Raw genomic sequence first — 20,898 nt, 5'->3', positions numbered from 1 at the left:
GAGATTCACAAATAGAATATATGTTAGGCCATGAGTAATAATCTAATACGATCATTGGGTGTTAATTCTATGGATTATTTTGAATTAAAATGAGAACTCTGAAGCCTAGCATTTTACATTATTGTTACACTTTAATATCATGTGAACAAAGCTGAAAATATACTCTATATATGTTATGATAACAACTTGGAAAATAAGTAACGCAAAATGAACTTTTCAAAAAAAAAAAAGAAATATGGAAGATGGATATTTTTTTATATATGGGAAACACTAGTAAATTTTTTTGCATAGTTAGCATTATATAACATTGCATATATACACATATATATTACATACATACATTATATCACGTCATCTTCACATCATCCTATACTTTAGTAACGTATATTATTCCCATTTTATGATGCCCTCAACCAAAAGCATAGTGGATTTAAGAAACTAGCTGAGGTTACATAATTAGCTAGTTCTCTAGCAAATCCTTAACATGGCTGTCTCTGATTTCAAAGCCTACACTGTTACTACAATATAATTCTCTTCCTTTATTTTTGCCGTAATATTGTTTTAAATATAATTCCATTCTATTACAAAAAGAAGGCAAATTACTTGTCTTCCATGTCAGGAGAACCTGAATCAAGTCTTGAGTGAGCACTGCTGAAAGACTTTGAGCAAATTGCTCTTTAACAAATATCGATGCATCCCTAATACAGAGTACACTTTTAAGCTTTCCTCATATCTCCTTCTATATCATGAAAGTTAGTTTGCCATTCTGGTGATAGATAATAGCGTTCTTTGCTTGCTTTCTCCTTTCATAGGTAAAAACTCTTAACTCACACTAGTTATGAATTATGGCTTGGTATCATGCAGGTTATACTTGTTATATTTAGCATTTGAATGCATCCCAAGCTATATGTCTTATTTAATGAGAGGTAAAATATATTTAAATTCTATAATTTTCAGATAATTTTTATATATGTAACAATCAATTGATATACCAATCTATCCTCCATTAAGATACTGATTTAGTTATATATTTTGGGTAACACATCATATATATCTTGTTAATCTGGTAAATGTCTGAAAAGCCATTTATCCGAAGGCTTAAGCCTCCAGAACTTGCTTCTTCAAAATTCTAATTAAGCACGGATTTGACAATATTCAAGACAAAAAGGAAGATTCAACATTTCCTTGGAAACTTCTATCTCTCTTGAACTGATAAATCCACTGCCTGAAGACTGATCCCAGAGACTGACCCGAAATTAAAAGAATGGATGAACAAACAAATAAATGAACGAAGGAATGAATGAAATCCTTCATAGGCATGTTCTCCATAAATCACTATAATCACTATAATTTTCTATGTTCTTGCCTTAATACAATTCTGTGAAGAATAATATGCCTGCAAAATTCAATGCATACATTAAGTGTAGTCATAGATAGTTTGCCTCATACAGCCAGCTGTCAATTACAGTGGCCAGTTACTGTGTTTTTGTACTACCTAGACCTTTGCTTATCACTCGTTTCCTTCTGGCTCCCAGCCCTGTGACCATTTCATTTCTTGTTAGCATGTCTAGTGGAATGTTTGGCAAGGGAAATAAAAGTAGCTGAAAAATCAAACCAGTCAATTAAGCCAAAGCCCCATGACCATTCAGAAATCAGATCAGGCTGTATTTAGCTCTAAACTTTAGGTATTTGTAAACACATCAGTTAAGATGGGCAAGTCTGAAAATATGCTTTACATTAAGTTCAAAGATGCAGCAAACCCAAACGTACAGACAAAGAATAAACAAAATCACAAATATTCTACCTTGGAAAGCCTTAATTTTTAACTTTTTTTTCTTTTTTTCTTTTTTTTTAAGTGTCTAAGTGTCTATTCTGCCTTAGTTTCACTTGTGCTTTTGATTATATAAATAGGGTTAAAGGAAAAGAAACTCTCCATGACAGTGGTGAGAACTAGTTCTAACATGTATTAAATACAGCTGGAAATCATAAAATATCAGCTCATCCGTACATGGATGCAATGTATTTCTATCCAAGTTTGCATGCTCTTTCATATGTATTTTCAAGAGCTTGTATCATTCGCCGCCCTCAGAAATCCTAAAATGCATCTGAGTATCCATACTAAACTCACCAAAATTATTGCGGGATAACTGGCTGAAGTGAAACTCCAATAAAAATGAGCAAAGCAAATTGTGCAGAGGAATTTTGCTTTTGTTCCTCAATTGATTCTTGAGTGTAGATAAAATTATGACCTTTTATAATTAAAGGGTTACAGGAAACAAATCAGTCTGTTACAGTCAGTTGGTTCATTTCCTCAACTATCCCCAGTGGCTCAGATATATTACTAATCATGAACCACTGTTTGATGACAGAAGAAATGTGATTTTGAAAACTAAGATTTCCATGTTCAGCACCATGTATTCCAACCACAACTTTCTAATCACATTTTCTATAAAAAGAAGAGCTGGAAAATGTAATAAATATACAGCCATACATGAGATTTTTATTTCAACTATCAAATAAATATTGGCTTTAGATTAAAATGTTTTCATTAAAACATGAAAAGTATTTATCAATGATTGAAATATTAAAAATTATTGGAGTGCCTGACGGCTCAGTGTGTAGAGCATGCAACTCTTGACCTTGAGGTTGTAAATTCAAGATCCACATTGGGTGTAGAGATTACTTAAAAAAATAAAATTAAAAATAATTATTGAAATTTAATTCATTTTCAAAAGAAATGCTATTAATTCCTATTACCGGTAATTGTATCTCACATACTCTATGTCTCATTTTCAAAAGACTTAAACATACTCTAAACACAGGAGTATGGTTTATAAAATCAAAACTTTGACCTTAGCAGCCTGCACTCATTGTTAGTATCATGGAGCTAGAATCAAGGAGGAAGCCAGAAAGCATACACAGGAAAAATAAAAAATTAAAAAAACTGACAAATACACCTCATTATTCCCAGGAAAAAAGACTAGAATCACTTTTGATTAGAAAGAAAATGTTTCAGTCTTAGATTTTCACGTACCATGTCTGACTGAGAGAGATATTGTGATGACCTAGAGTGTTTTTCTGTGGTTTCCCATTATCATATAAAACTACAGGGTAATCTTTTCCAAACTCAATTTTAATCAAGACATTATTCATTTCCAAAATGACCCCTATTACATCCACTAGTCTAGGAGTTAATGAGGGCAGGAACCAACTCCATGTTGGTTATGTTCTAAAACTAGCACCTAGCAGAGTGCCAGTTAAAATTAATAATCTCGGGGCACCTGGGTGGCTCAGTTGGTTAAGCGACTGACTTCGGCTCAGGTCATGATCTCACAGTTTGTGAGTTCTAGCCCTGCGTGGGGCTCTGTGCTGACAGCTCAGAGCCTGGAGCCTGCTTCAGATTCTGTGTCTCCCTCTCTCTCTGCCTCTTCCCCCACTTGCACTCTGTCTCTCTCTTTCTCAAAAATAAATAAACATTTAAAAAAATTGATCGTCTCATGTCTATCATTTCAGGGTGTCTAAGGACAATCTCTTTCTTAAAAATTAGGCTAAGAAACACTTTCTCCCAAGTCTTCCTAAACAACCATGCTCCATCAATCTCAGTATGCTGAATGCTTTACATTCAGCTGACTTTACGTTTTTAAAATTTATTTGTGCTTAATTTGAAACAAAATTTAATACTTTTAAAGACAGGAACAGATAAAAGTACAGCATAGGCAACGTGGTCAATAATATGCCGTACATTTAAAACAAATATATCATTGTACATCAACTGTACTTAAATTAAAAAAGACAAGAGCAATATTTCTACTCTCCCTTTGAATACAAAGCTTATTTGCATAAGTACAACAATAATTAATAAATATAGTAATCTGAATGTGCTCAGTCTGATTTTATAAGGACAGCTTAGCATTTCCCTTTTCAGGCTTTCTACCTTTTATTTATTTTCTTGTCTAACTACAGAAATTAAGGCCTTAGGTATATTAATGAATTAAAGTTATAATAGTAGCATTCTCACTTCTACTTTAAAATAAATGTTTTTCATGTTTTTCTACTAAATATGATGTTTGTAGGCTTGTTTGTTTTTGTTTTGGGGTTTTTACATTTATCAAACATACATATTTTCTATGTAGGATGTGCTAAGAAAACTTTTTAAACTAAGGTGTTTATTTTCTGCATCCATCGAGATTGGCTTTTTCTTTTCTATTAATGTTGTGAATTTCCAGAATGATTAAATAGTAAACCAACTTTGCCTTCTTGGAATAAACTAAACTTGAGAATTATATAGTATCTTTTATGATACATTGTTAGCTATGGCTTTACAATTACTCGAGTGTTACTGAGTTTTTGTTCATGAATTACAGTTGTTTTCCTCTCTGAAAATATTATTCTATGCTTTGGTATCAAGATATCATTAACCTCATGAAATAAGGGTGTTTTTTTTTCTCACTTTCTGCAAGAATTTGTGTATGACTGGAATTACTCAGACAGTTATTAAGTAAGTATATAATTATAGCTCTTCTTTAGGGAGAGTTATTGTATATTTAAACTAGTGCTCTTTAAAAGTCAGTCTTGGGGCGCCTGGGTGGCGCAGTCGGTTAAGCGTCCGACTTCAGCCAGGTCACGATCTCGCGGTCCGTGAGTTCGAGCCCCGCGTCGGGCTCTGGGCTGATGGCTCGGAGCCTGGAGCCTGTTTCCGATTCTGTGTCTCCCTCGCTCTCTCTGCCCCTCCCCCGTTCATGCTCTGTCTCTCTCTGTCCCAAAAATAAATAAAAAAACGTTGAAAAAAAAAATTTAAAAGTCAGTCTTTGGGAACATGTGTCATGCTCTAACAAATGTTGTTAAGTTGCATTTAACCTTTCAAAAATATCATAAGTTCATACTATTTAAATGGGGAAAATAGACAACAACATATTTTTTTGTAATTCAAATGTGGCCAATACAACCAAAAGATATAAATGGGCAATGTTGAAAAAATAAAGTTCTTAAGCATGTAAAAATAGCATTCCCTGTCTTATGTTTTTCTCCAATATATTCAGCAAAGATTTTCCTAATTTTGTTGCTGTGGACACTAAGACAGAGAGGCTCTCGACTCCTTTCTCAGATTAGTCATCAACGCATGAGAACTTGGGTTACCAGAGTTTGTTTTAACAAACTACTTCTACAAATTATTAATAAAATAAATATAACACATATATGGACTATCTTAAATACTACAGGGAGTTAGTACCCTTAAGATAAGTACAGAAGAAAACTCTTAGAGAGAAGCAAACAGGACAAAGCAAGAATTTGACATTGTCACCACAGAATGATGTCTTATTTCAGCGATATTTTTTTTTTATCATATATGCAGGAGATAGAAAAGAACAACAAATGACTAAGCTTTTGGTGGAAGGTGGATGCTCATACCGGCAGAGAAATGTTTTAATTATGAGAAATTGTCCTAATGTTCTGCTCACTGTATTCCTTGATGCAAAGTTATAGTTAAATTGCATTATTATTTTTTTTAATTTTCAGAAAATAATCCCTCTCCAAATACAAAAACATATCAACCTTATCTAGTATAATTCCTTTTATTTCACTGGGTGAATAGTGGCCAATGGAGGTCTTCTTGGAGTATCAACATCATTTGACTAATGGTGTGATGGCAGAAATATCAAACATTTGCTAAAAACAAGTTCCATCTTTTTGAACTCCAGCTAAAATTGATAACACATGTTAGTACCAAGTTCTGAGCAGAGACTGTGCCCCCAGCTTTCTGCTACTTTGAAGATCAGAGACTCTCTCACCTTCTCTTGTTTAAGACCATCAGGCTCAAAACGTATCATTAAAATTGTTTATGGCTCAATTCAAATAAATGAAAATATAATGATTGAATAAAGGGCTTTCTCTAAAAGACTTGAAAATGATACATTATAACAGACCTAGTGTTTCAAGCATATAATTAATAGCAGTAGTTTAAAAAATTATCATTGAGCAAAAAAGGGAATTGTTTCAAGAATTTTTCTTTCTACACAGCCAAGATTAACTGATAAAATCTCAAGCTTACCAGAAGTGGTAATTTAGATTTTCATGGCTCTATTTCACTTAACAATGTATTCCTACATAGTCTTATTTGATCTTTAAAGTATCTGGAAATAGTGAAGTAGAACTGCTCTTCCAAATTACAGGTGAAGAAAATGAGTCCCTGTGACTGCTTTGATTCGCCAACGGTCTCACAACCAGTTGGGTTGAGTCAAAACTTAAACTCTGAACCCCTGATTCTTTTTTTTAAAGTTTGTTTGTTTGTTTGTTTGTTTGTTTAGAGAGCACACACACATTCAGGGGAGGGGGAGAGAAAGAATCCCAAGCAGGCTCCATGCTGTCAGCACAGACTGTTGGTTGAGTATCTGACTCTTGGTTTCAGCTCAGGTCAGGCTCGAAACCAAGAGTCAGATGCTCAACCAACTGAGATACCCAGGTGCCCCTGATCCTCTGATTCTTAATCCAGATACCGATATAATTGTTTTTTTTTCTTAAAACACAGGTTTGTTTATTAAATTATAAGCTCTACATCACTCTTGGTGTGTGTGTGTGTGTGTGTGTGTGTGTGTGTGTGTGTGTATGTTTCTAAACTTTGCAATTGGATTGTTTTAATAGTCATATATTCTCAGGGAACAAAGAAAATAACAGGAGTGGATGAATAACTTCTGGTGATAAAACTGCCTTATTTATATGTTAAATGCAACATATTAACTTTATTCTAAGGACTGCTGTTTCCTCTCCGATGTTATAGGGTACCAGACTTAGAGGTTTTAAATATGCCACTAAAAGAGTTCAAAATCTAATTCTAGGTCTGCTACCCTATTATGTTCACACTATATGAGATGACTGGGATCTGTATAGTCAGATTTGGCAGCCTCTTACATGCTTATATGACCAGGGAGATATATCAAATTTAGAACTTTCACCCTAAGAATAGGCAGTTGTAATCCATATTAGAATGTTACAGAATCAGACTTGAATAAGGTATTTAATGGATAATACCCGTGGTTTTTAAAGTCTTTTTTTCCTCAATGCAACTTTTTTTTTTTTTTTTTTTTTTGCATTTTGGTCTTGGGGATTGTTTTATGATTCTCTTTGTCAGCTGACCATAGTTCATATTTGATTATTTCATTTTTATATTTCAAGAAATCCTGCCATAATAATTATGGTTTAATATTGCTCATCATTCAGTAAATGAATTTATAGGTAACATCTAGTAAAATGTAACAAATTAGTTTCAATAATACATAACACTGGAAATCAAAAAATCAATTTACATTTGATAAAATATAAGACCCTATCAATGAATGTAAATTTAAACCTAATATTTAGTTTGTCATTTTTATCTCATTTTTTTCTTAGGTGTAGGTGTTGAAGTTAGGTGATAATTCTGCCCATGCTAAAATATAATGATTTTTTTCCATCACTCTGAGCGATACATGCAATTACACAACTGCACTTCATGCATTCAATTTAAAGAACAAACACTGAAGAGAGACCTATAGGAAGAAGATGTTGCTCTGTTCCTCATTCAATCAATCAATCAATCAATCAATCAGTGTCTTTATTCCTTGACATTGGTAACTTAAGTATCCAGCATGATCCAGGTTCTATTTTAGTCACTGATTATAAGTAACGTGGATTCTTGCCCTTTATGAGTGTTTACATTTTGTTTTAGATGTTAAGGGTTATTAATCTCCAGAAAATTAATCTCCAGAAAAATGCTGAAGTTTGAGGGAGTCTTTGGTATGATCAAATTATTAGGGAAAATTAAAAAAAAATCAAGATATAAAAGAATAAGTAGAAGACAAGATGAAAATTAGAAACCCATTTTTGTTCACGGTTGGAGACAGAGGTGAAACCAACAGACCAAGTTTCCAAGCCATCTCTAGCACTTTCTAATTAGACAAGAGACTTGCTCTTTGTAGTTATTGTTTGTTCAAATGTAAAATGGAATTATTGTATCTAACTCACAGGGTAGTAGTGAGAATGAAATGATGTCCATAGTACACTTTCGGGCACATAATAGTGAATGCATAAAGAAAACCTTATGAAAACTGGATTAAAAGAAAAATGGTTACATAAGTACAAATGCATTTCCTCCTTAGTGGGGCTCAAGATCTGGACAACCAGTCGGTGAGGATGCTATAAAGGAGACTAAATGGCTAATTGACTATTAAAACATTAAGTTGTATGGTCTGGCCCTGGAGGAACAAAGGATCCCAATCCTTACTACTACTGTGTTTTTATCATTACTTAAAAAAATTAAAACAAGGTCTTCATCAGAAAATATTTCAGTGTTATTACTAGTATGGCCTAATTTTTAGGAGCATGAAGGGAAAAAATGCTTCTTACAACACTTAAGGTGGGCTTACAGTTTATGGTTAAATTCTACATTGCTCAGTTCTTAATCCCATTTATTATATTACAAACTCTAAAGGAAACCAAAGTACATATCAATTATGCCATGCTCTTGTGAGAAAGGAACTGCCTTTTTAGTCACACTAAGATGAGAATAGGTATTAGTCCCATTTGGAAAGTACTCCATGTAATGTTAAAGAAAAATATCATTGTGAAAAATTTAATGTGTAATGTCTGTTGGTAACCATAGAATATGTAAATGTGGTGCCAATGAATTATCCCCTAAAGGATGCCAAATTTCCTGCCATATGTTGTCTTTCGCTCTAAGTAGTTTGCTGCCAATTTAGCTTATTCTTCATCCTGTGCTCCAAAATCTCGAGGAAAAAAAAAAATCCTAGAGCATTCTCAAGAGGTTTTCATTGGTATTGGAGCCAAAAATCACATATCTGCCTCACGGGATTCCTTTTGAGTCTGGCTGGAGAAACTATCATGGAAATAAGTTCAGATCTCTATCATGGGCTGTGAGCCAGAGTTTCCCCAGACCAGTCAAAAATCCATCTGGGACTCTAGATTAGAATTATTTGAAATCCACAGAGAACCAGGAAAAGGCCTTGGGTCTAATGTGAGCCCACTCTTTACAGCTCAGAAGTATTCCCCAAACCCCCATAATTTCCCTAAAGCCAGGGGGGTAAAGATTTGGAAGTTTAACTAAAACTGGTGAACAGTAAAAGAAAAAGCAGCTAGCTGGGAGTTCCGCAATTCCTGTCAAAACTGAGTCATCATTTTGTCTTGCTAGTCCACGTAACAGAGACCTCTCCACAATTCACTTAACTGCCTTTTCATCAATGTGTCTTAATGTGGTCCTTTCTTTTTAGCTCTTAATTTTTTTTTCAATTTTTAAGGATGTAGAGTAGTACTTTCAATATAATACTAAAGGCCTTTGCTTTCTTGTCGAAGAAAGACATGGCAACCCCAAATAGTCTCTGTGAGGACTGACATAGCTACGAAAAAAATGTCAAAATTCTGAAATGATTGAGTTAGGGTTTAAATAACCTCTGCTCAACATAGGCAAAAGTCAATCTTTTGGCTTGACTTACTTTTAGTAACAACTCCCTCCAATCGAATGATGTTGGGATGGTCAAATTGTCCCATAATGCTTGCTTCTCCCAGGAAGTCTCTCCTCTGCTTTTCTGTGTAGCCCACTTTCAGGGTCTTGATGGCCACTGAAATTTCTTTTTTTGAAGGGAGTTTTAAGCGACCGCTGCACACCTCTCCAAATTCACCTGTTAGTATAACAAAACGACAACAAAAGGTAAGGAGTTATATAATAAAAATATTATCAGCAGATAATAATAGATTTTCAGATATTATTAGCAGATAATGAGAGATAATAAACTGTTCCCTGTCAGTAATTCCATTCAAAGTATTTACACCTTTGACCTGCAAGATATACACTTAGATCTCCAACTTAATTTAGAACATGATAATTGGAGACTCCCCAAGAAGCCCCAGAATATCCAGAACCTAGTAGGAAATGGACCTTGTGAGTAGCCTCATACATTCTGAAGTACCACACTGTGAACAATATAATATGAAAGAGCAGGAGGAAAGTAGGAAGGCTATATCTAACAGGGTTTTAGCTCCTTGTTCTCATAGCCACCACCTCCTCAGGTTAATCAACAGACCAACATAGATATTATCGGTTGAGCAATGGATTAAATTTCAGATGTTTCTAGTCATTCTGTTATTAATAAGAGGACCAATTTAGTTATATACTCAGACTCTCTGAAAATGAGAACAGAAGCATCTGCTACCAATTCATTTTATTGGAGTATTGGCATGTTGCATTATTGACATACGAGTTGTAAAGTTCTCTGAGCTTCTGGAAGGAAGATGAATATACTATTTTCAAAAAAAGGTAGCATATTTTTTCTACAGAATCACTGTAAATATTTTCAAAGTCTTCAATAAAAAATCTTGTTTTAAATGTACAATTAATCCAGAATCTACTGAATTTGGAATGTTGGTAACATTTAAATAGTCTAATCCTACTGGTATAAAGTTGCCTAGAACTAGTTTGGGCACTATCTTCATATATATTGCTATTGAGAAGATTTACCCATAACTCTTTCATCCTATTTTGAACTTCCTGAGAGCAGAGGCCCTTTACATTCATTTCTCTGTCCCACTGCTTGTCATGGTAATTGCCACAAAGTAGTACCACGCATAGAATGCTCCTTGTTCAGAGAGGAATTCCTAATATTGTGCAGATTACTAGATCTGATTTGTACAACACTTTAAAAAATGTTTTTTAATACCAAATGAGAGATTTTTCTCAAAAAGATTAATTGCATAATTCATTGTTAGGCTGTCTGTGGAATGGCAGAGGATTCTTGGTCCAACCTTCTCACTGTGAGTTTTTGTACAAGCTCCATGCCCCATGGCTCAGCCAGAGAGAAGCTGTCAAGAAGTGAGATGCTTCTTCTCTATATTTTGTTCAAACAAGTGGTTCAACCCACAAAAGCAGCAGGTTGTCCTATTGATTTACCAGCTGCATTACTACAAATGACTTGCTTCTCTCCAGGAAGCTCTAAACTTCCCCAGACTTGACCCCTTTCTCAGGAATCCACTTTTGTCACTGTTTCAAAACCATGACTTATGCTGTAACTTGTCAAAGTCACATAAGGTCCAAAAGCAGTTATTTATACATTTTAAAAATAAATACCCATCAGTTGGCAACACTATGACCGATACCGAAAAACACAGAGTTATAATGCTAAATAAGGCAGATCTAATTTCTTCCCTTTGCAGGAATACAGAGAAGATAGCAATATCTGTGGCTAGAGTGTTCTTTAGGATTATAGGGAGAATCAGGGGTAGAGTTTGAGAACATTCATTGATCTTTTGAAATCCAAGGAAGAATATGTCATTATAGAGTGTGAATATTAGGAGAATTGTAATGCAGAGTAAATCATTGTTAGAATCTATAAGCAATACTAAGACTTCCTTTCCTTATACTGGGCTATTGGAACATTGCCAGAGAGCTCCAGTTCATGCTGCATAAACACTAACTTTGAGCAAACCATAAGAAAGCATCCATAAATACATTTCTATTTTCTGAAAGAAAGTTCTGCCGTTATCATGAGTCAATATGCTGCAATGGACCATGTATTAAATTTTGATGTTATCACCACTTATTCAATGTGACAAGTCACTTGTCAGCAGATTGCAGGACAGATAATACAGTGCTGTAGGACACAGAATGGATTCTAGGGCCTAATTGCCTCTGTCACTTACTGTGATTTTGAACTGGCATCTTTTTAAAAAATATTTATTTATTTATTTTGAGAGAGAGAGCATGCATGTGTGTGGGGGAGGGGTAGAGAGAGGGAGGGAGAGAGAGAATCCCAAGCAGGCTCCAGGCTCATGAACCTTCACATCATGACCTGAACTGAAATCAACACTTGGGTGCTCAACTGACTGAGCCAATCAGGTGCCCCTTGAACCAATGTCTTTAACCTCTCTGTACCTTTCTCTCCTTATCTATAACATGGGAACACCAATTGCATCTAACTCATGAGGGTTTTTTTGTAATTAAATGAATTAATGTATTTAAAGATGCATAGTGTAATCTATGTGTTAGCCACTATTTTCTTCTCTGAGTTCAGACCCACCTTAAGAAGGATAAACTATCTATCTACTGCTAAAGAGTTAGATCACATTGAAGAATGAATACAAAAATGCTTTTTAAAATGTCAAATTCTGTATTAATGTTAAGAAGAGATGGTTGTGATGATGATGGTGATAACAAGGTTAATGTCATGCTGGACAAGTATTTGTAAAGGGCAGCATTTTGTAAAAGTCCTTCACTGGAGAGATCAGAGGAAGAGTTCAAATTTCAAGTGGGTCAATTAGCGTTCCTTTCCTTCTCAAGGAAATATCTGACATATGTAAATGTATATCTACCTTCAAAATTCAGAAAATGTTTCAGTAATGCTAATTTTTAAAAACCCCCAAACTCTGAAATGTGATTATTTCATCCGATAAATACTAGAAATGGTCACCAATATATTATACTAAACATAGAAATGTTAAACATTAATTCATTTATCTTCCTAATCAACAACTGTGTTGGAAAAATTAACAAATTTGGGCAAATGCAATGCCCGATCTTTCCACCTAGCCAAATTTTACATGGTCTTATTCAATTTGCTCTGAACCTATAAGAAAACACACACACACACACACACACACGAACACAAAAAACAAAAACCTTAGATCCTGTCATTTCTAAGTAAAAGCACAACTATAAGATCACTTGGACAGCACTGCTTGATTGTTCAATCCAATAACTGCAGTAGTTTTCATTTGTCCTTTGAAATAAAGTATGTTTTATGGGACTGGGTACACTATACTCTGATTTAAGATGCACAACACAAAATTGTTCAAAATAAAATTTCCTACACTCATTTCATCTAAAATAGAAGAAAAAATATACTTGTGTTTAAGTAGAATGATACTCTTCCCTCGCTTCACATTCCATTCTCCTACTCTTTTAATAAAAGAAGCATAATGAAAATACATATTGAACAATTTTGATGTGTCAACTAAGCCCTGGTCACAAATTATCTCAATTAATCCTCACAAAAATGTTAGAAGAAGGCACTAGTGTAATTATCAGTGTCTAATATGGAGTTTGAAGTTGGAAAAAAAAAAGATTCAAATTTTGGTTTCCCAACGAATAACCATGTGCCTATAGGCCATTCAGATTTTTAGATCTTGTTTTCTCATTTACAGAAATGGAGACAATAACTATCTAAAATTAAATACCATGTGAATGCCTAGCACAGGAGTTAAATATATTCTACTTTCAGAAATTTTCAGTATTTAATCCTGAAATACTGGTTGGATTGAAGAGTAAAACTGGGAATTTTAGTCATTGTGCATTCCATTATTAAAAAATTTACTACTTTGAGAAAGTTAATTTGTGGCTTAATTTTAATTTTGTTATTTAAATTTGTTATTTGGTATTTGGTATAATTCTTCTGATTATCCAATGTATAAATGAGAGTTTCTGTTATTCCTGTTTTTCTGTATGAAACCTCTGACAGAAAATTAGAGAATTAGCCCACACAAATAGGGTCTTTCTTCATATTTGACTGTGAAAGTTCTGTCATTGACCACAAAATTCAGCCTTTTAACAATGGAAGATAACTGCTAATCAATTTAGTATACTTATTAATTTTTTATGTACATTACTTTAAAAATTTTTAAAGGATATAGGAAATGAGTAAGTGTATAAATGCAAGAAGGCTTGCCACGAATAGGTTGTTATTGGAGTAGTTGTGTAAATGGGTAGTATTATACTATACTATCCATTATACTATTAGACAATTTCAGCTACTTTTGTAGATATTTTATATTTTGCAAAAGAAAATGTTAAGAAAAAATGATAGCTTTCAAAATCTTGATTTCATATTCTACCCTTGAAAGGCTAATCAAGACAGACTAGAATTGGATGCATACAATATTATACTGAAATCTTCCAGGAGAAGAATAATCGACCTTGCAGATACACTTGTTTGCAAACAAAACAGGCATAGTTTTATTGTCCTTAGGAAAAGGAAAATAAGGAAAATGAGGATATTGGCTGCAAAATCCTGAAAATGGAGCACATTTTTTACAAATATGTTTGAAGAAAGAAATGAACAAAGTTGATCTGTCCTGATCTTTCATGAGCATCAGGGACTGATTGTTCAATGATTCAGTGTAAGTAGCCTTTCCTTTTGTTTTATTTATCAGATACCATTTTGTAAGGGTTATTTGAGAGAGAGAGAGAGAGAGAGAGAGAGAGAGAGAGAGCAGGGGAGGGGCAGAGAAAGAGGGAGACACAGAATCTGAAGCAGACTCCAGTCTCTGAGCTGCCAGCACAGAGCTCAACGCGGGGCTTGAACTCACAAACTGTGAGATCATGATCGGAGCCAAAGTAGGACACTCGACCTACTGAGCCACGCAGACGCCCCTCAGATACCATTTTTAATGAGTGCGTCTTGTCTCACACCACTGTGTTCTAGCGTTATCAGTAACATCTCTCTAGATAAGCTTTTACTAGTGGAAAGGGTCCCAAAGTTCAAGGTCCCCATGTGTCTGGCCTCTAGACACTGGCTGAGCATAAATGAGTTTCTCCTTCTCATATCATTTGATTGTGCAAAGTCTTTGTGCTATGTATGCTCCTGAGGTTTCCATGCTGGAGAACAGTGCACTCTTGTGGGACAATAGTAACACCAGAGCTACAAGAACCATGTGCACCACAGAGCAGTGTACAAAGCAGAAGTGTACAAATGAAAGACAGTAATCGATATTTATTTGTGTTCACTGGATTAGCACAGATATATGATGAATGTGTGTATTCTTAAGTCTAATTGTGGAAAAAGAAGCGCGTGCTTTATTTTCCTTTTATGAATTACTAGTTTCATATTTGAATATCACCAGCACAGGTGAGTTTTAGCAGGCTGAAATACTAATAAAGTTAGAGGAGAAGATTTACTAAATTATCATTTCATTTAGATAATATGAATTACTCAGATTTTCCTGCTTGAATAATAAATACTGCTACCTTTCTAAATACTGCTTTGTTGTATAGAAAAACAGAGAAAATTATATGCACATTTGTGTAAAGAGGCATCCGTCATAAATATAGTACTTGAAGGAAACATGATCTGATGCTACTCACTATTCAATGAGCTGGTTTCTCAGTCTTTCTATTTCCCACATCAACATAACTACTTTGCATTTGTTTTTAAAATAATATTGAAGAACGAGATGGTGGAGCAGAACTATTGTACAAGATTGTTTATTTTCACTTTTGAGTAGTAGTTTTAATCAAATGCACACTGAATGTCAGTGGATGTCCCTGTGTTTATGTGTAAATGTAAAAATCGTGTTATTTTATAAGTATCTGTAACTTTTATTGGAAAAAGGCAACTGCTATTCACAGTCACTCCAGAGCTGTTTGTTAATGGGATTATAATTGAGTCCATTAATGATTAGATTGAAGATGTATCTATATGAAAACAAACTTCGACAAAAATTTAAACTATATAAAGTTATAGGCAAGTATTAAAATGGAGCACTTTATGTTATTTAAACTATCCACTCAAAATAGTTTTGAGGAAGTTTGTGTAAAATGCGTCATTGATGATTTTACTTTGTGTCGCCTTTTTACTGTAATTCCAAAGAGGATTCTAAAATTGCCTGTTTTACAAACTCAAAATTTTCACTTAGTGAGCTTGTTTAAAGTAAGACGCACTTTTATCCTGTTATCCCTGTTTAGTCAAATAGGCTTTGTGACACATGATCGGCATAGTCAGGGGAAGACTGAGCTATTGAGGCTGCCGCCTCTGAAATTCAATAAATAAAAAGCTGGCCATGGTCTGTGAGTCTGCAAGTCTGGCACCTTTGAAATCATTACATTCCATTAAATACTCCTTCATTTATTTATTGCCTGCCTTTGATGTTGAAATCAGAAAAATGTCCCTTTTCACAGCAGTATAACTTAGGCTTGAGAAATTGCACATTCTTAGGCAGCATTCTTATTCATAGTTGCAAACTTGTAATTAACATGTAGATAGACAGTGGGGTTACTGTGGTGGTTACCTGCTCCAACAACTTTGTCAATGGATATGTTGGTGGCATCCAGTTCCTTAGCAAACTCATGAACCGCTTGGGTAGGGTCTTCGTATGTGTGTGGGTCAACATAAGTCCTGAGACCTGGAAGTTTTACTGTTTAAGGGAAGGAAGAAAGGCATTATTGTAAAAACTGATTTATAAAAACTTTACTGAGAAAATTTTATAAGCATATTATTAGTGAAAAAATATCCCTATTACCATAAAGTGAACCAACTGTTAGTTTATTCTGCAATTGGCAGAGAGGCTGGACTATGCATTGAACGATTTAAGAAACAAAATTCCCCATAATGAAACAAAGAGGAACCACAATGAACTTTCTCAGCAAAAACTCTACAAGGAGAATGAACATTCAAAAAGGGTAATCTCAAGCAGAAGATTGAGTAGGTCCAGTAATTATACCATCAGCCGTAGTGAGTGCATGCTATGACACATTTATGATTCTACAAATAGTGCCGTAAACAAGTATATATGAAAATGCCACATCTGACAATAAATCAAAGTTTGGGAAATATTTTCAAAAGGCAGTACAGTGACTAAAATTATAGATAAATTAATTAAAGGATATAAAACGGCATGTCTTTTGTCTGACACTATTCTGCTCTTAGTAACATTCACAATCAAACTCATCCCTTGTAATTATAGATATACTTAAACCTGTGAAGATATGCATATATGATATGGGTATTATATGAATATACTAACATAATATAAAATTACTGAAATCTTACTGTGTAGCTTTTCAGCATAAAGGCAATATAAATTCTCTATATTTTAATAATGGTGCCAAAAAGCTAAATCCCAAACATAAATTACATTTTTAGCCTATTAGCCTATTAGCCTCCTTCATAATATGTATATTTATTTAATAATTCTGAAGGTGAAAATTTTTTGTGATGTTCTATAATTAAAATAGCATGGATAAAAGATACAGGAGAATCATTTTGGATTTGATTTAATATTAATGAGATTTCTATTATTTGGAAAAAATAAGTCATATTAGAAATAATTTGGAATGTTTAATAAACTAAATTTCTCTACAGTAAAATGAATTTTTTAAGTAAGCTTTATGCCCAATGTGGGGCTTAAACTCATGACCCGGAGAGATCAAGAGTCGTATGTTCTACCAACTGAGTCAACCAGTCACCCTTAAAACTAAATTTTTATAAAAGGGAACTTAGGATCTATTAAAGTACATAAACATGATCGAACACTAAAAGATATAGTATATGTATTTATATGATAGATTTTTGTTTTTAATTTTGGTAATTTTTTTAAAATTGGTAAAAAATATTGTTTTAGCAAGGGGCAGGAATGCATAATAGTGATTGTTTTTTCATTTATGACCCTATATTATTGAAGGATACTTTTTATCCTAAAGTAACAAGTAAAATCAGATGTTATCTTTTACAGTATCCCTTTATAATGAAAGCATCTTAATGGCAAATTGCAACTGAACATTCAGTGATGACCAAAGAGGTCTCTGACTCATTTTGTAGTTTGCATGAAATGGATGTAGAGACTGATGACAGCAATTATTCCAGAGAGCCTTCAGCACAATGGACAGTAGGCCAACGGGTCCAGCATTTCATGGTTCGGGCTGAGAAATGATCAGTTCATTGACATACAGGACATCTTCATGAATTCCCTTCTTACACCACATAATAAGTTATGTTCCTGCAAAGTATCCATAAAGGTTTCAAGAGACGAAATAGAGGCATAAGAATAAAAAGATTATAAAAAATAAGTGGTGTTTGGGAAGTAAAAATTCAATTTTCCTCAGTTACTTCTCCAGATGATTTTTGAGACTCTAGAATAGAAATGGGAGGGTCAGGAAGCAAATAGAGAAGAAAGGCTAAAGCTCCTCCTACCTGGCCTGTGTTGACATTGGGACTCTATGCAATACAACAGCCTCTCCATCCTGAGGCCAAGTGCAGATTATCGAGAAGACACCAATTTGAAGGTTACCTCCACAGAACTGGGGAAATGACAAGTCCTTTGCTCTTGCTTTGGGTAAACTGTGAGTAGAGCAGCTTTTGAAGTAAGAACTTTTGAAGCTTTTCTATTCTGAACAGCTCAGCAAAAAGAATTACCTAGGTGTCAGAGAACGAAAGCTCTTGAATACTTGTTATTCAAGTGCTCGGCACAAGTGCCTGTTATGGTGTTAATGCTCAATGAATGATAGAGATTACGGACATTGTATGTATTTTGATGTTAAGAATGTTTATTCAAATTATTAATATGATTGAGGTTTCTGGAGACAGGATTTGGGCCAGAAATGTCCATTCCTTTTGAGCTCCCAGATCAGTTTGCAAGCTTCTGCCATTATTGTAAACATCATTGCTTCCTATAAAAACACATGGCAGAGTCACTCTTTAGTTCAGTGGTCTATTATAATTTATTATTTCACTAAAACTATTTCTAATATTATCAGTACTAAAACACTTTACCCTTAAAACAAGCAAACAGATTAAGGAAAGCTATGATACTTTTCTTGCTTAAGAGTAAGGAAAACAGCAAAAGTAACTGTAGACTTACTAAAATATGTTAGGGAATAAAGTTCTGCCGGAATCTTTTTGTATAATAAGTTTAGTTACATTTTAATAAAAGCTCACATCAAAGGGAGACTGGGATATATGATCATCCAGTTTTGATTTATCTCTAGTAATTGTATAGTAAAGGACCAGAAGATAAGGAAATTTAGTATTCCTTTTCAAGTAAAAAAAATAAGGTAAAAATTGGGGCACCTGGGTGGCTCAGTCAGTTCAGTGTCCGACTTTGGCTCAGGTCATGATCTCATGGTTCCTGGGTTCAAGCCCTGCATCGGGCTCTGTGCTGATAGCTGGGAGCATGGAGCCTGCTTCAGATTCTGTGTCTCCCTCTCTTTCTACCCTCCCCCCACTCTCTCAAAAATAAATAAACATTAAAAAAATTTTTAAGTAAGGTAAAAATTATTTTTAAAAAAATGAAAATTTTTCTTGTAAACAATTACAAATGTGTTAACCTTGCTGAACTTAAGGAAATCAATTTGGAAGCAATTTACTAGTATCAGAATTTACAAAGACCATTATAAAGTGAGTTGTCAGAAACAATGTCTAACATTTTAAATAAACACTAGCTTTAAACAGCCTTGAATTGTGCTTTAGAGTGACCCTTCTATACCTGTCAGCCCTAGAGAGTATATGTATCACTAAATAATCTGAAAATTCAGTCGCCTTTCCCTACTAAAATCAAATTCATTGCAATTAAATAAAATCATATAAATTGCTTTTCTATCCACATGAAATTTGGGAAACAATACAAATATAAACACACACATCCCCAAGTTAAATGGCCTGTTCACTGTGGGAGCTTTGGCTGCTGACTTTTAACTGCTGACCCCAGAAGTGCCAGGAATCAGGTGATGCAGGATACAAGGCACATAATCCCTTCACACCAATAATTAAGGGCAACATACAGAGTAACTGGGCTGTGTCAAGAAAACCAGATAATAAACACATGCACACGTGTTAAGCTGTACTACTTTACAGCTCGTTCTGTGCAAACACAATAATTTACATTTCCATTTTACCAGCATGAGCTGCCCTAAGGATAGCAAAAAATAAAAAGGCCTAGCCAGAGAGGGCAAGGGGACAGGATCTTAGGAGGTGAAACACATTTCTTTCCTTTTGAAGCAATATTATAGGATTTGTAACAAGACTGGAGGGAATAGTTCATAGCTAGAGCTTTTTAAAGTAATACCAAATAAATGGTCTGAAATAAACCAGCTGTAGCACTAAGACTCAGAAAGTTTATGACATGCATATAAGTTATTCTATGCCCTTACAGCTAGGATAAAATGCATTTCTTTTTTGTTTGTCTATCATAAAGACATTGTACATTTGAAGAAAATTAAAGTTTCAACCAACTCCACTAGAAAAACCAAGAGCTAAAACAGATTGGAGTGATAGAGGAACGTGCTTACCATTCAGACACAGAAATTTATCATTGTTCCAAATTCATGAGATTTACAATTCCGATATTAAAAGACCCAGATCAGTACTGTTTTACTCTAAAGACAATATTTACATTGACTATCCAACTCAAATTAGGAACAGTTTAATCCACAGGAATGTGACTGCTCTAATTTATGCACGGCAGCTGTGACTCACTGTTTTTGGGGGGGACCATGAAAAAAAGCTACATAAGCCTCCTGCAATTTGTTCATTCATTCTCTTAAAGTAATCTAAAATGATGAGATGTTGCCATGAGGAAGGTAGCGCTTTGGCTTTTGTGAATTATTCTGTGATGACTACAATGAGAAGGATAGAACAAACAATGCCCTTTGTAAACTGTCACTGTGTCCAGCTCACATCAGTTTACATTTTGGAACACATTCTCTTTTTCTTTTTTTGCAAGCTACTGTGTGCCTCCTGCATGTTAGCAACAGGTAATCAAGCTGTTAACTTGAGTTATAAGGGGAGCTATAGTTTTTAGATGCAAAGCCAATGACGGATATGAAGTATCATGCTGAACTGAAAATAATTTTACAAGGCAATAGCGAATCAAAGAAAGTGATGCTTACAAGACTACGTCAGTCATATTGAGACGATCTGAGTGCACGAAAGTATGAGTTTAGTCTGCACTAATTTCCATAAGAACATGCTATTCCCTTTGAGTCCACTGATTAGTAATTGCCACATCGTTTGGAAAATCAAAATGCCTGGGATGATTTGTTTTGCCAGAAGAAGAAAAAAAAGAGTCAGTCCTCTTATTAGATATAAACACTTTGTTTCCCAAAAGACTATTTCCTTTAGAAAATATTAAAAGGAGACGAAATTGCTTGGT

The 20,898-nt window shown here is 34.3% G+C and overlaps 1 protein-coding gene across 3 annotated transcripts in view; it reads right to left on the bottom strand.

Moving 5' to 3' along the window:
- The window catches only part of EPHA3 (EPH receptor A3), a 355,221-nt gene that overhangs the window by 45,542 nt on the left and 288,781 nt on the right, over window positions 1-20,898 (bottom strand). For all 3 annotated transcript variants that reach the window (XM_019429956.2, XM_019429955.2, XM_053903238.1), the window contains exons 10-11: window positions 16,042-16,167; window positions 9,483-9,668 (exon numbers count right to left, since the gene is read on the bottom strand). In XM_019429956.2, coding sequence (XP_019285501.2) covers window positions 9,483-9,668; window positions 16,042-16,167 — 312 coding nt within the window. The remainder of the gene's footprint in view (window positions 1-9,482; window positions 9,669-16,041; window positions 16,168-20,898) is intronic.

The sequence above is a fragment of the Panthera pardus genome, unplaced genomic scaffold (assembly GCF_024362965.1).
Source record: "Panthera pardus isolate Hobbes unplaced genomic scaffold, ASM2436296v1 HiC_scaffold_16, whole genome shotgun sequence".
NCBI lineage: Eukaryota > Metazoa > Chordata > Mammalia > Carnivora > Felidae > Panthera > Panthera pardus.
The sequence above is the reverse complement of the archived record's forward strand: the minus strand, read 5'-3'. Positions and strand labels throughout refer to the sequence as shown.